The sequence below is a fragment of the Fukomys damarensis genome, unplaced genomic scaffold (genome assembly GCF_012274545.1).
Source record: "Fukomys damarensis isolate Sample0158 unplaced genomic scaffold, DMR_v1.0_HiC HiC_scaffold_13, whole genome shotgun sequence".
Classification (NCBI taxonomy): Eukaryota; Metazoa; Chordata; class Mammalia; order Rodentia; family Bathyergidae; genus Fukomys; species Fukomys damarensis.
This window is the reverse complement of record NW_022900925.1, coordinates 36,688,458-36,704,387: the sequence shown is the minus strand read 5'-3', so window position 1 is coordinate 36,704,387 and position 15,930 is coordinate 36,688,458. Positions and strand designations below refer to the sequence as shown.

The following is a 15,930-nucleotide window of genomic DNA, read 5'->3' as shown; positions in this document are numbered from 1 at the left end:
GCAGAGCCGAGACCGCGCCCCCTTGCTGAGGCTCCGCCTCTTCGCGGCCACGCCCCGTCGTGGACCCGCCCCCAGTCACGCCAGGCTTGAAGTCGGGCGGCAGGGCTGACCTGCCAGGGTCGCAGTTAGGGCCTTGTATTAAGGGCAGGCGCAGAAATGAAGGGCAACGGAGAGGGAGCAGTTTGGCAATGGAGAAGGGTGACTTAGGGGATGACCGGGGTGCTTGGCGTCATTTCCAAGAACCGCAGCAGGTCTGTGCCCTGCGTGGGGGCTCACCTGTGCCCAGGTGAGGCCGGCCCCCATGCACCTTCACTACCCACGCGGGAACACGTGGCCTTTCTCTTCCTTCTGTAAGGACTGTAGACCTCTCAGGTGGATGGGCATTGGCACCGGGGGCGGTGCCATCTGCTCTCTCCACGAGGAGTAGGTGTGCAGGGCCGGCCTGTGAGGCAGGTACTGGCAGGCAGAAAGCAGCAGGTTGTGGCAGGTCTTGGGGTGAGAAAAGATAGTAGGCAGAGGGGAGGGGGAAGAGGACAGCAGGGGGAATCAGGCCACAAAAGGGGTGACAAGGGCCCTGGAGCTGCCATGGGACATCAGCAATCAGAGCCAGGGCACACCACCCTGGTGTGGGAAAGTGGTGCCAAGCCGGACCCCAAGCTGCCCTCTGATGCCCAGGCCCACAGCAGTGTGTCCCTAGGTGCTCTGCCCAGGAGGAGGGGATTGAGACACGGGCTGAGCACTCCCAGGCCAGGCTGTGGCACCAGGCCTGAAGTGGGTTGAGGCTCCTTGACGGTGCACAGCCAGGTGCGGGCAGGAACGGAACTGCTGGGAGCGGCAGTGGAACTGACAGGGTGTGCACTACCCCGGGACTCGTATGTGCTTCTCTGGGCCATGTGTGCTAGAGCATGTGTTCACAGAAACAAAGCTCCGCACACCCATCTGTGGGTTTGGAGAGGGGACAACAGAAAGCTGGAGCACAACTGTGGCTAACAAGGTAGGTCTAAAGGTCAGTTCCTGGGCTGCCTTTGTGGACACTCAGCGTTCCTGGAGTCGAAAGGTGATGCTGGCTGAAGCTGCCCAGGTAGCATTTTGTGATGGAAACAGGAAGAGGGGAAGAGGGGAGGGCTTCTCTTCCAGCACATGCCACAGTTACCAGATTAAGATGGTTGCCTTGGTAACCTCCTCTCTGGGCAGGATTTGGGATTGTCAGGAAGGGTGAGGAATTGGGGAGTGTGGGGGGATTGGGAACTGGAAATAAAAGGGACTGAGACTTCTGGAAACTAAAAGCTTGGGGAACGGGACTCGAGCACCCCTCTAACTACTCAAGGATAGAAGGCAGTGACCAAGCTCCAGAGATGTCAGGAGGGGAGCCAGCAGTGCCCTGCACCCCGGAACCACATGGAAGCTTCCAGAAACGCTGATGCTAGGGCCACATGCCCGATGGGTGAGATGAGGCACTCAAGGCAGGCCTGAGGCGGAGGTGTTTTTGAACAGCACCCCAGGTGGCTAGAATGGCCTGGGTTGAACATCACTGCCTGAGGTGCAGCCCAAGCCATGTGGGCTGCAGATGCCGGGAGATTCCAAGTCCTTGCTGTTCGGAGTCTCCCCAAGATAGGAGGCCTGTGTGTCAGCCTGGAGGGCAAGGGTTGGCAGGGCACCTGTGGGCATATGGGGGAAATGAAAGGCAGGGTGGCAGGAATTACAACTGTGAGGCACCCGGGCTTTCGACAGGGGATTAGGCGGGGTTATCTGGGGCCCACCTGACTGCCCTTTCCTTCCCTTCTTACCTACCGAAAGGAAGGCTGGGAGGGCGGAGAACCTTTGCTGAGCCCGAGCTTCTCCTTGCTGAGGTGGTTGCCAGGGCAACAGAGAGAGCGATGGGATCTACTGCAGGACTGAGGGAGGATCTTTGCCAGTAACCCGCCCCAAGGCAGGCTGGCACTCCCAGCACGTCCCCAGGAGGCCAGTCTGCCATCACCCATCACCCTGCATGTGGGCAGGGAAGCAGGGATAGGACCGGAGCAACCCGAGGCGAGTCTGGGAGGTGTGCCCACCTGGCTCCAGCAGCTGCGGCACAGCACAGCAGGGTGTGTGGCCTCCACCCGGCGCTGGCACTTTAGGTGCCTCTGCCCCAGCCCTGTGTACAAGTGCGTGCTGCCAGCTCAGTAAACGCAGTTGCTCTCCCATACCGGGGAGCCTTTTCATAAACTTTCACTCTAGTCAGGACCTGGAGGAAAGTCCATTAAAAGCTGGGAGTTTTGGGCCGGGGATTTGGCTCAGTGGTGCTGCCACCTGCCTCGAAAGCACATGGGCCCGAGTTCAATCCCCAGTACCAAAAAAAAAAAAGGGCTTGGCACACCAAGGGCACACAAGCCCAGGGCAAAGGTGCCAGGAGCCACAGCCATCGGTGTCACCCATTCCCTTCCCCTCCCGCAGCGACTGCTAGGAGCTAGGAGGCTCACACCAGGGTCCCGACTTCAGTGCTAGCACCTTTCCTCCCAGGAAGATGGCGGCCCATGCCTCTCTCCAGGAGCGGCCATGGCAGTGCTGCCATTTGTCACACTTTGCCTGGAGAAACGTGGTTCTGAAGCACAAAGGCAGGTACGGGGTGGTCATGTTCCCGGGGCCAGGGGCACAGCACTTGCTGCTGTCTGCCGCAGCGTGGCCCGGGAGACCTGGTAGGCGTCTCCCCACCCCCGAGCTTCTGCGTCACAACTCTGAGCGACTTGGGGATCGGGAGCCCTCACCCTGCCCCAGAATCAAGACTCACACAAACACTGGCAAGGGAATGTTTAGTCTGAACTTTATTATCTCCAGGTCACAACGCCGATCACAAGTGTACACTGTAAAACAGTAGCAAAACAACACGCGAGGACAATCTCCGCAACTCAATACAGTGGACCAGGAGAGACAACTGTCACAGTGTCTTCGGGTCTGGGGTCGGGCAGCTGCCCACAGGCTTGCAGACATCTTCAGGTTTAAGGCAAAGGGAAGCTGACGAAAGGCACAAGCACCAGCCGCCCCGGAGAAGCCTTCCCGCTTTCCTCCTGGGGTCGCAGCCCAGCTGCCAGGGAAGGAGTGGGAACAGTGACAGTCCCACCACCTTCTCCCTCGGGCTGAGGAGGGACGGGGACGGGGTCAGGCTTCCCTGGCAGACATGCGCACTGCACTGACGAACACTACACGGGGGCCGCAGGGGAGCCCCGCTCAGGGGACGGCGGCTCCTCAGGCTGGAAGCCCAGGCGTGGTGCCTTCTGTTCACACGAACAGGAGATTCGGGGAAGGGAGAAACACTGACGAAACACTTGTAGCAGGATCGGTGCGGAGAGAGCGACTGCCCCGTGAGTCAGAATGCTTGCCGGCAGCACGTGCTGCTAGAGACGCACTGGTCCACTGTGACAGCGACAGGGAGGGTGCGGCAGGAGGGACGAGGGGCAGGCCCGACTCCACTTACCACAGACACCGTGCCCCAAGTGTGCACCGGGGCAGGCCCCGCCTTGCCCCCCACAGCAGCTCTGCCCTTGGCAGGGAGCCGAAGCCACCAGAGCCAGGCAGTGACAACTCCCCCACTCTGCACCCTCTCCGAGGTGGGCACTGTGGACAGCTTCCCCCCTCAGGGTAGAGGCTCAAGAGAATTCAAGTATAGAGCGACGGGGCTGCCCTCCTCGCACCGGGAGGACACACTCTCCGCTGGCTGTGATGCAGGGCCAGGCGACAGGAACCCGAGGGGCAGCAAGGCAGAAAGACGGACTCAGTTCAGTGAGAGAGACACTAGGAATATTAATTTAAGAGCAAGCCAGGCTTTTTCAAAAAATGAACATTTTAGAAAACAAAACCACCACAGGAAAGGACATCTCTAGGAGCCAGAGACCGTTGAATGTTGGGGAGAAGGTGATGTGCTCCACTCCCTCTGCGCAGAGCCGTCCTGGAGGGAGGGCCCCACTGTCTGGTGCCAAGGCTGCCCAGTCACTGGCCAGTCGGGTCTCTCTCCTCTCCCGAGATCACACCTCTGTGAGGGTTTGGGAAGGGAAAACCAGACAAGTGTCAGTAGGGGCCCCTGGCCCTACAACTGCCACACACTGGTTTGTTCACTTGTTTCTCTTGGTGCTGAGAACAAAGCCCAGGGCCTCAGGGAAGCCAAGCACAGGCTTTGCCTGCGAGCAGCACCTTCGGACCCTACAGAATATATTGTCATGACCTTAAAATAAAAGCAGAAAAAACAGAACCTCCAGGTCCTTTGTCCACGATCTTTACAATTGGCTTTTTTTTTTTTTTTGCTGTATCGCTTTAAAGTTACAATTCTCCTTTCTGTGGTCAAGCTGGCACTGCATTCCTGTATTCTTTTTCTCTTTCCCTTCTGTGTGTGTGCAGTAGGGGGACTAAACCTATAGCCCTCACAGGAGCTACATCCACAGCCCGTTTTTTGTACCAGGACAGGGTCTAGGTCACTAAATTGCCCAGCTTGGCCGGAACTTGTGACCTCCTGTGCCAGGATCACAGGCATGTGCCACCAGGCCTGGCTGCATTCCTGTATTTCCCCCTTGTAGCTCCCCACATGAAAGCATCAAACTGTCGAGTTAACAATACTCTCTACTTTAACTCTGTCCAATGCATTCATGAAATTAAGAAACTGGTAAATTCTGGGCCCCTTTTAAACCTCTCCTGGGATGTCATGTGGTTATCAAGTAAAGCAGTAGGCAGGCAATGTCATTTATTACGAACGAGCACTGAGCTGGGTATTTAGCTCAGTGGTTCTGCCACCTACTGCCTCACAAGCGAAAGGACTCAAGTTCAATCCCCAGTACCAAAATAAAAAAGAATGAGCAATGAGCATGCCTGTAATCCCTCACTCGGGAGGCTGAGTCAGGAGGACAGCCACAAGTTCAAGGGCAGTCTGGGATACATAGTGAGACCCTGTCTTGAAAAACAAATAAACAAACAAACAAAAAAACCCAAAAAAACCCTGACTATAAAAACAGTCACAGGGGCTGGGGATTTAGCTCAGAGATTCTGCTGCCTGCCTTGCAAGCACAAGGACCTGAGTTTGATCCCCATTATGAAAAAAACAAAAACAAAAACAAAAAAAAAAACAGTCACAGGAGGTTGGGCACTTACATTTTTAGGATGTTGGACTGGAAATATTCAGAATGTCACATTAACTGGAGCCCCTGCTCACCACCTGCAATAATCAAGTTGAAAACTGTTACCAGGTCACATGAAAGACTTTTCACAGAAACACACCCTGAGAAGCAGAGTCCTCTGGAGAAAGGAGCTCACGGTAGCCTATGCCTTCAGCGTGGGAAGGAGCCCATACCTCCGGTGGAGGGGGCTTGATGGAGACTGGCTGCGGCGTCCTCCGGGGTGGGGAGGGCTTCGGCTGAACCTGCTGCTGGGCGGGGTTATAGTAGGTCACTCCACCGTACACCTGTGACGGGGCCTGGGGCCCCACAAGCCAGAAGAGAAAATTAAGAATCCATCCAACCTATTAACAACAGAAAACACTATCCAGCTGTGAAAAGGAGTCTGGAGCCAGGTATGGTGGTGCACGACAGTCCCAGGACTCAGGAGGCTAAGGCAGGAAGGATGATTACGACTTCAAGGTCAGCCTGTACTATAATGATCTCACGCCCTCAAAAACAGGTTTGAAGCATTTCTTTTAAAGCTGTCCCCTCCAAATAAAAGTGAGTGTTCATTTCTGCCTTAGCGTGTCACTGTTACACTCCAGTTTCAAGTCTTCAAAGTACTGCTCAGATTCCTCTGATTCCTACCATCAGCAGAGAAAGGCTAAGTGCATGGTGACACCCAGATACACGCAGCGCCGACCCTCTGACAACAGAGCAGGACGGGGCAGGAGGAGCTGCATCCACATGCTGACCAACCACCAGGGCAACCGAGGAGAGCCAACAGCGAGGGGTGTTATGTAAGCTGCGCTTCCAGCTCCTGGCCACCGAGAGGCGTCCGGGCACCACAGGCAGCCAGTGGCCCTGAAATCCCTTTAGCACTGCCTGCCCCATTCCTGCCTCATTTAAAGGACGCACACCTGGAGGAACCTGCTTGTGGGCCATCTCACCTGTGTGTTAGGGTACAGATGTGGCGGTGGCGGGGGAGGCAGGGCCCCTGGAGCGTAAGGGTAGCTGGGATTCCCAAAGTTCATCACGCCTGGAGCAGAGAAGTAAGTAGGAGCAAGCAGCTGCTGGGGAGGAGGCTGTCCTGGAGACATGGACACTGGAGGCGGGTAGAGGCCTGGGTTGGGCAGAGGCGCTGGTGTCTGGTGGGGATGTAAACCTGGACAAAGAAAAGACAAAAACTGAAGAAGAGGACACCACCGTGTTCAAGGAGAGCCCTGGCTAGGCTGCTCGAGGAGGAAGTCTCAGATTGAAGCCAGGCACCAGGGTGGCAGTGAAGAGCTAGCACGCAGGCAGGAGCGCCACGCTTACCTGGGTGGGGAAGGTGCATTTCCGGCTGCACAATCATGCCCTGTGGAGTCAGTGGGGTGGGGGTGTCGCCGTGGGTATAGATTGGTCCCTGGAACTGCACTGTAAGATATTGTAGTGGGGCGTATATAAACCCTCTCTTCACAGCACATGGCCAAGTTGTCTTGTCCCTCAAACCCTTTGAAAGATGCTCTCTGCCAGCTCTGCGACAGGCTGAGGCGGGAGGACTGTCAAGCTGAGGCCAGCCTCGGCACCTCAGTGGGACCCTGCTTCCATGTGCAATTCTACAAATGGGGCTGTAGCTCAGTGGCAGAGCACCCCTCGGTTCCTGAGTTCTACCTCTTGTACTGCCAACAGGAAGTACACAGTGTTTGCTAAGGACGGGAGGGAGATGAACGGTGAGAGAGGCTGGCCTCTTTTGTGGCTTCAATCTGCCAAAACAGCACCAAGACACTACTCACGCGGGTCGTAGTAATGGCCCTCCATGATGCTGATGTGCACGGGAGGGGCGGGGGGCTCGGGCACAGGTCTCTGTCGCTGGGAGGAATAGCGCTTGGCGCGGCCACCCTGGACACCCTGCGACATAGGCAGACCTGAGTAAGACGACTTTAGGGGCTCTCAGTCAAGACCCGACTCTTCAGATGCTGCGAACACTCGGTACATGGCAAGTGTTTTCAGAAACATTTGCAACATGAACTAAAAAATCAATGAAAATCAGCAATACTTTGTTTTTGTTGTTGCTTGAGGCGGGCTCTCACTATTTAGTTCAGGCTGACCTTGAATTTGCTATGTAGCCCAGGCTGGCCTGGAAACTGCACTGGCATTATAGGTGTGCACCCACACACCAGGCTAAGCATCAACGCTTCACCCTAGGCCGGGGATTTAGCTCAGTGGTTCTGCTGCCTGCCTCACAAGCACCAGGTCCAGAGTTCGATCCCCGGTACCAAAAAAAAAGAAAAAAGAAACATTTAAAAACAATTTAAAATGAGAACCAAGACCTGTCATGTAAAGGTTCACGAACCCATTAATGAATGTAATTGTACTGTATACCTTAAACGTACCAATAAACTCAATAAAAGGAAAAAAAAAAATACAGGTATCTTATTAAAAACAAAACAAAAAACCAACACTTGACCCTAAACCTCACCCTGTATCTTGGATACCTGAATTAAGAGAGACACAGCAATCACCAGGAAAACTGGCATCAAGATCTTGCCTGGGTTTAAACAGGACACTGACAGGGCAGCCCTCCCCACCCCTTTCCCTTCGTACCATTTCTTCCATGCGGTTAAACTGGGGTGCAGGTCCCGCTCCCATGTGGATGTGGCTGGGCACACCTGTAATGCAAAGAAAGTCACCCCTGCAGACAGACGCAGGGCAGAGGGACTGGGGTGCATCCAGGAGATGAGTGAAGCTTGGAATGGCTTTCTTCCTTTACCTGCTGCGGTCAACACGGGCACTGGAAAACTGACTCCCACTGCCCACCACACAAGACAGCAAGAAAACCCTTCAACACGAACAAATGCCCGCTGAAGAGGCAACTTTTCCTACCCAACACTTTCCTGCAAGAAAGGAGCCCTGGGAAGTGAGAATCAGCACACTTCATCACCTACTTTTCTGTAAAATCTCAGCCCCAGAGTTGCCAAGCAACAGGTGCACAAGGAAGGATGCTCTAGAGAGCTACTGTACCCTGACCAGAGGTCTGGGCTAGAAGTCTGGGAGATCCTTCTGGGTGAAAATTTCTCAGGAAGCAAAGGAATGTTTTATTAGACTGTCCTCCGATGATGATAACATATCCTCATGGCGGTGCACATGTGTAATCACAGCACTCTGGGAGGATGAGGCAGGACTCCAAGTTTGAGCCCAGTCTGGGCAACTCAGTGAGACCATCTCAAAATAAAACATATATATCTTTTTTTTTTTTTGTAGTGGGGATCGAACTTGGAAACTTCTGCTTGCAAGGCAGGCCGAGGCACCACTGAGCTAAATTCCCGGCCCCTTTTATATTTTATTTTGAGGCCGGGGATTTAGCTCGGTGGTGCTACCACCTGTCTCAAAAGCACAAAATCCTGAGTTTGATCCCCAGTACCAATAAAATATAAATGCAGCCAGGTGTGGCAGCACACATCTGTAATCCCATCATTCAGGAGGTAGAGGCAGGTGGATCGCCCTGAGTTCAAGGCCAGCCTGGGCTACATAGTGAGTTGAAGACCAGCCTGAATTTCATAGTGAGAGCCTGTCTCAAAAGTAAATGCTGGGCGTGGTAGCGCACGCCTGTAATCCCAGCACTTGGGAGGCTGAGGCAGGATTGCTGTGAGTTTGAGACCAGCATGGGCTACATAGTGAGTTCCAGGTGGACCTCAATTACATAGTGAGACCCTGTCTCAGAAAAAGAAAAAAAAAATATATATACATACAGGTAAAAGGTACTACGTGCAATACCCAGTACCATAAAGGAAAAAAAAATCACCTAGAAGGACTTCTAATCTTAAAATTAGAGCTAATTTAAAAAACCAGGGAAAAGGACCCCTTGCTGTATCTGGATGGACCAAGACAAAGCTGAATGGGTAAAAGCGGCAGCAACAGGCAGGTCCTGCATGTCCAGCAGGACTCCCACCAGCCACACCCACGTGAGGCTATGTAACAGGAATTCCAACTCCTCCCTCTAGGCACATTTCAAAAACAGTATTCAAAAGCACTAGCATTACATGAAGTTCCACTAGGCAGTGTATCTTCAGAAGAGCAAAGGAATTAGAGGCTTCCTTCAGAGACAAAAGACCCATATCTAAATGAAGTCTCTGCCTTCAAACATTTTTACCTGTTCAATAAAAGAACACTGCTGCTTCCTCATATTTTGTAGGTGAACAGGAAAGGGTTGTGCTCAGCTCAGGCACAATCAGGTAACATGTGAAGCAGTAGGCGGGACAGCTGAGGCCACAGTGAGATGAGGCTCGGGGATGGGATAGTGGAGCTGTGAGCCCCCTCCCTTCTCTTGGTTAACACACACACCACACTCCTGAGACACCTTCTTCCGAGACCCTAAACCCAGTGGTGCCTACCCCGAAGCTCCCGTGGCTGCAGGAAGGAAGACTGTCCTGGACTCCAGTTCTGATCGGCCAGGCTCAGCTGTGCCACGTCCTGCTCCAGTCCACCTGTGGCTGGATCCACAGGGGACTCCCAACTCCCTGCCTTCGCTGACGGAGGCGGGGCAGCTTCCGGGCCCGGTGGGGCTGAGGTCAGGCCTTCGGGCAGAGGAGGCATCTCCTCCACGGCCTTGCCTGCATCTCCAGCCTTGGTTCGGGTTCTTCTGGCCCGGGAGTAGGACTTCTTCTCAACAGGCCGGTCAGGGGCTGGCGGTGCAGTTTCAGAGGCAGCAGCCGGTGTCTCGGAAGCCATCTCTTCCTTCTCAGGACTGCCAAGCACTGGAGCATCTGCTTCTGGGGACGGGTCCCTCACAGGCGCCTGCTTGAGGCGCCGTGAACGGTAGCCAGTCTCATGCCGAACAGTCTCACCAGACCGGCCATGTGGCCCTCCAGCCTCCACAGGCCGAAACCCAGCTCGACCTTCCTTGAAGCCTCCAGATCGGGGGTAATTCCTGGGTGTAGGCATGCGGCCAGTGCCTGCTGCATTCCTGTTAACAAATGTTCTCGGTGGTAGGGTGCCCCCAGGACCCTGATGACGATGGGGCTTGACTGGTCTCTCACCAGCCCAGTGTGGATCTCTATGTGGAGGACTCCCATATCTGAAAGAGTGGACAGAGAAACTGTTACCAATGAAACAGCAGGCGAGCATGATGGCACACACCTATAATCCTAGCACTCAGGAGGACGAGGCAGGAAGATCCTGAGTTCCAGGCCAGCCTTGACTACACAATGAGACCCTGCCTAAAATACAAACAAAAACAAAAGGGACCAATAAAGATATGGAGTTGGGGTGACATCTCATATTCTACCCGTTCATTCACTGACTACACAGATAGTTAGAAAGGCAAAGGAGTTTGTTCTAAAAACGTCATAATCAGGGACCAGGAATTTAGCTCAGTGGTTCTGCTGCCTGCCTCAAAAGCACAAGGACCCAAGTTGGAGCCCTGGTACCAAAGAAAACAACAACAACAAAACCACCCCATAATCTAGGCTCCCAGTTTCCTCACCGGGGCTTCCGGATTCTTCGGGGCTTGATGTCATCGGGGTTGTGAGCGGAGCGGATGTCATAGCCATACAGGGCGATGAGCTCCTGCCGGGACTTGGGGGCCTGCTCGTCTTCCCGGAACTTGTCATGCTCCCAGCGACCCTCATCTTTCCACAGCTTGCGCTGACGCCCTTTGGGTCTGGGCAGAAACCAAGGCAAACGCCCTGAGCCACTCCATCCCGTGCAACACCTCCTCTCCGCACCAGGGTAGCCCGTGCAGTGCCTCATGTCTCCGAGGTCCCGGAGGAATGAGGTGAAGCAACTGCCCCTGCTACACACAGCAGGTGCTCTTACCTGATTTCCTCCTCCTGCGTCTGCCCTCGGAGGTCGTGCTCGAAGAAGAGCCCCTTCCGGGGTATGTAGGCTGGGTTCTTCCGGTCCTCGTCATCGTCCAGGTGCTTGGGGCCCTTCTTCCCCACTTTGTTCTCCACGGGCTCTGTGCTCTCCTGAGGACACACGCAGTGCTCCTTACTTTGCAGCCTCCAGCCTGGCACCCCATCTGGCCCCGGGGAGGACTGCGCAAGGCCTGACCTGTCCATCTCCACTCTGCCGCTCTCCAGTCACAGTGCCTTTGCCATCAGTCTTTTCCTCTCCCTTCTCTTCTTTGGCTGAGGAGTCAGCAGCGTCACTAGCATCAGGTTTCAACTCCACTTTGGAGTTTTCCTCTTCACTATACTCTCCTTCTTCACCCTAGAAATGTTCCCGTCAGCCGGGAAACAGGATCTGAATAGGGTGGGATTCATAGTCCCTCTTTCTCGCTCTCACACACACACAGGTGGGGACAACTCAGTGCGGGACACAGTGGCGGCCTCATCTTTGTTGACACAGGCACTCTACTCCCTTTTGGCTAAAATTCTCTCTTACATATGCAGGGCCTAAAAACTGTAGCCTGATTTAAACTGAATCTACCCATCTCAAATGAATTAAATCCTCAATCTTTAGATTACAAATGCCCATCTAATCTAGGATCAAAAAGTTTTACAATAGCTCTGGGACTGAGAAAACATAATGAAGAGCCGGGCATGGTGGCGCACTCCTGTAATCCCAGCACTTGGGAGGCTGAGGCAGGAGGATCGCTGTGAGTTCAAGTCTAGCCTGGGCTACATAGTGAGTCCAGGTCAGTCTCAATTACACAGTGAGACCGTCTCAAAACAAAAAACAACATAATGAAGAACTGCTACCCACCCAGTGCCTTAGAGGAAAGTCACCTTTTATTAATGTGTGTATACATATATACATATGTAAGTGTGCGCATGATATTTTTTTTTCAAAATGCCTACCTGGAGGTAGGAGACACAGTTTACACATGTGCACAGAGCTGGTACACTCACAGACTTGTAACTGATTGCTCAAGGCACTGTTGCCCCTGAGGTGGAAAAAGTGACCTACACTTTTCTTTCAAACTTTTTTTTTTTTTTTAAAACAAGGTCTCACTATGTAGCCCAGGCTGGGCTCACTCACAGCGTTTCTCCTGCCTCAGCCCCCCAAGTGTGGGTCATAGACTTTGCATGTCCTGATCAGGTGAGTACTGCCCAGGATCTACATTCTGCCCTTCCTTCAGATGTACCTAGGTCTGCTCTCCTCACTCCTCTCTGCTCAGCACTGGGTGTCAAGGCAGGACTCCCAGAAAGGTGACAGAGCTGGATGAGACTGAGACTGTCTGATGACACCTCACTTCACCTACAGCATTTTTTTTTTTTTTTTTTGGTACCGGGGATTGAACTCAGGTCCTTGCGCTTGCAAGGGAGGCCACCGAACCGCTGAGCTAAATCCCCGGCCACCTACAGCTTTTAATGTCCAAACGCCCTTGGATTCTTCCCTTCTCCCTCAGTACATGAAGCTTCCCTCCTCTACAGGGTGGGTGGGTGGTAAGCTTGTGGGTCCCTGACCCTATGTCCCTGCTGGTCCAGAGAGAAAAATACAAGAGTCCTTGCCAGCATGATTAATGAGGGACTTTGTTTTGGTCTCCACCCATGCTGGACTGTGGTCCGTGTCAAACGAGGCAACTCTTCTCTTCCAGATGAGAAACTAATTTTGTTTCCAGGGCAGAACAGAGAGACAGCATCGTGCTGAGGAGAGTCCAGGCCTGGTCTAACTGCAGCCAACCTTACTACCATGGCCACACTGCCGTGCCCAGGGGACATCATCAAAATCCTTTTGCTGTTGTGCTTTTGTTTTTGTACTGGGGATCGAATCCTGGATCGTGTGCTTGCGAGGGAGGCAGAGGAACCAAACCCTAGCCCCTGATGCTGTGTCTTTGCGACAGGGTCTCACTATGCAGCCCAAGCTGGACTCAAATCTGCAATCCTGCCTCAGCCTCCCAGAGTGCTAGGATGATAAGGTGTGCCACTGCATCAGCTCTTACTAGCTCTACTCTGAAGCAATGCAAACCTCAAGATTTTCCATGCAGAGGATTCAGCTTCCCACACATTTCAGAGTAACAATGGGTGGGGGCCCTGCCCACTCTCAATGGCTCTTGCAGCTCAAACTCCTTGGGTTCACTTTATATATAAATGCACATAAAACACACAGTTTACATGTGTATAAACAGGCACACACACGCCATCTCACAATGCTCAGGCTGCCCCTGAACTCAAGTCACCTTCTTGCTGCAGCCTCCTGAGAATCTGGGACTACAGGTGTGTGCCACTGCACCAGCTTTTCAGCCTCACTTTATATTCCGGCTTCTTTGAGGCAGGCTCCTCCCATTCTGCCAAGGTCCTGAACACTTTCACAGGTCAGTCTTCACCTCTCTAGTAACTCACCCAAGACTACAATCCAAAGAAAACCTGTGCTACTTTCAAAGTCTTAAATTTAAATACCATTGTGCTTGATGAAAACTATCACATGCAAAACAAAAACAAAAACAAAAAAACCCTATCACATACAAAAGAATGAAATGAGGGCCAGAGATTTAGCTCAGTGGTGCCACCACCTGCCTTGCAAGTACAAAAAATACAAGGCCCTGAGTTTGATCCCTAGTACCAAAGGAAAAAAAAAAAGTGCCACCATACCTTAAGAGTAATTTCTCCAAGGAAGATATGCAAACCAAAAGAAGATGTAGTTTCATATGTACAAGAATAGCTAACAAATAAATAATCAATCAGGAGAAAGTGCTGCTGGGGAAGTCAAGAAATTAGAACCCTCGAGCTTACAGTTGGGAACAATACAAAATGTGGCAGAGCCACTCTGGAGGAGGCTGGCAGTTCCTCCATTGATTAAACCACCATCATCTGGCTCGGCAATTTCACTCTGAGGCACAGACCAGGGAAGTGACAACCCATGTCCACGAGACAGACTTGACACTCATGCTCACAGACCCCAAAGGGTGGAGACAACCTGAACACACCCACTGGAGGATAAAACTGTGGTCCACGCATGCAAAGGAGACCAAACAGCCCTCAAAACAGAAATCATGCGCCTGTGACAACAGGACACTATGGAAGTAGGATAAGCCAGACACAGAACACTGCATGATCCGACAGTGGGATCTGAAGACTTCAAATTCACGGAAAGGTGGCTGCTATGGACCACGAAGTAGGGGAAATGGGGATTATTTGGGTCAAGCAGTATCAAACTTCAGTTGGAAGTCTGGAAAACTTAATGAACATGGTTAACTGTTGTCTTACAGATGTAGTGAGGCATGGAGGCACACACCTCTAAATCCCAGCTCTCAGGGAGGTTGAAGCAGGAGGATCCTAAGTTTGCCTAGCCCGGACAACTTACTGACTTATCAAGATCCTGTCTCAAAATAAAAAATACACAATTAAAAAAATAAAAAAATAAAAAAAAAATAAAAAAAAAAAAATAAAAAATACAAAAATAGAGCTGGGGATATATCTCAGTGTGAAGGGCCTAGGCTGAATCCCCAATACCACAATAATATTAAAATTAAAATTAAATAAAAGGCCTAGGGATGTAGCTCAGTGTGAAAGCCCTGGGTTCAATCCCCATTATTGGGGGGACGACACCGAATCGATATATGCTAACACTTGATTGAAAACATGGTAAATCAAAGAAGCCAGCCACGAATATGCAAATACTTTATGATTCCATTCATATAAAAAATGATTCATGCCGGGTGTGGTGGCCCACGCCTGTAATCCCAGCACTCAGGAGGCTGAGGCAGGAGGATCGCTGTGAGTGCTAGACCAGCTGGGCTACATAGTGAGTTCCAGGTCAGTCTCCACTACATAGTGAGACCCTGCCTCAAAAAAACAAAACAAACAAAACAATGATTCATACAGGAAAATCTACAGAGACAAAAAGTACACATGTGATAGAGGAAGGGGACAGGGGAAGAGAATAGCTGGCAGCTAAAGGGCACAGGAATTATTTCAAGTGATAAAAACGTTCCAAAATTCACTATGGTAACGATTGCAATTACCTGTGAATTCACCAAAAGTCATGAAATTTTGCACATTAAGATGTGCATGGTGGTGCACACCTGTAATCTCAGCAGTTGGGAGGCTGAGGCAGGAGAATCACCTTGTGTCTGAGGCCAGCCTGGGCTACACACTGAGTTTAAGGCCAGCCTAAAGAACACAGCAAGACCTTGTTTCAAAAGCCAAAAAGAAGGGCTGGGAATTTAGCGAGGTGGTGCCACGCCTGCCTGGCAAGTGTAAGGTCCTGAGTTTAATTGCCAGTACCAAGAAAAAACACGAACAAAAAAACAAGCCAAAAACAGCCAGGTGTGGTGGCACACCCCCCTAATACCAGCACTCAGGAGGCTGAGGCAGGAGGATTGCTCCAAGTTCAAGGCCAGCCTGGGCTACACAGTGAGTTCAAGACCAGCCAGAATTACACAGCAAGACTATCTCAAAACACACACACACACACACACACACACACACACACACACACACACACACCCCAAGTGAAAAAAAAAATCCCCTAAACCCAAAGATGTAAGTGCATATGAACAAAGCACCAACTGCCACACCCTTCATAGTATTAGGTGCAGGTGAAAGCAGAGAGGAAACAAATGGTGGGAAATACCAGAAAGCTTGGAACAATCAACAGGCAGCCAATGGAGAACAGCAGGCCAAAAAGGACAGGGGGGAACAGAAGTGCTTCCCTGCAAGTGGGAAAGGAACTGTGGTTAAGAATGGTTAAAGCAAGCTGGGCATGGTGGCGCACACCTGTGATCCCAGCACTCAGGTGGCTGAGGCAGGATCACCTGGAGCTCAAGGCCAGCCTGGGCTACATAGTGAGTTCCAGGCCAGTCTGAGCTATATAGCAAGACCTCATTACAAAAAAAAAAAAAAAAAAAAAAAAAAAACCAAAAAAAAAAAAAAACAAAAGGCAA

The 15,930-nt window shown here is 52.0% G+C and overlaps 1 protein-coding gene across 1 annotated transcript in view; it reads right to left on the bottom strand.

Moving 5' to 3' along the window:
- Positions 1-2,786: 2,786 nt before the first annotated feature.
- The window catches only part of Casc3 (CASC3 exon junction complex subunit), a gene marked incomplete at its 5' end in the record, with an annotated part of 19,363 nt that continues 6,219 nt past the window's right edge, over positions 2,787-15,930 (bottom strand). Inside the window, 11 exons of the mRNA XM_010620282.3 lie at positions 2,787-4,009; positions 5,116-5,179; positions 5,315-5,437; positions 6,071-6,285; positions 6,438-6,536; positions 6,896-7,010; positions 7,707-7,771; positions 9,494-10,176; positions 10,585-10,761; positions 10,917-11,068; positions 11,154-11,312. Coding sequence (XP_010618584.3) covers positions 5,156-5,179; positions 5,315-5,437; positions 6,071-6,285; positions 6,438-6,536; positions 6,896-7,010; positions 7,707-7,771; positions 9,494-10,176; positions 10,585-10,761; positions 10,917-11,068; positions 11,154-11,312 — 1,812 coding nt within the window. The remainder of the gene's footprint in view (positions 4,010-5,115; positions 5,180-5,314; positions 5,438-6,070; positions 6,286-6,437; positions 6,537-6,895; positions 7,011-7,706; positions 7,772-9,493; positions 10,177-10,584; positions 10,762-10,916; positions 11,069-11,153; positions 11,313-15,930) is intronic.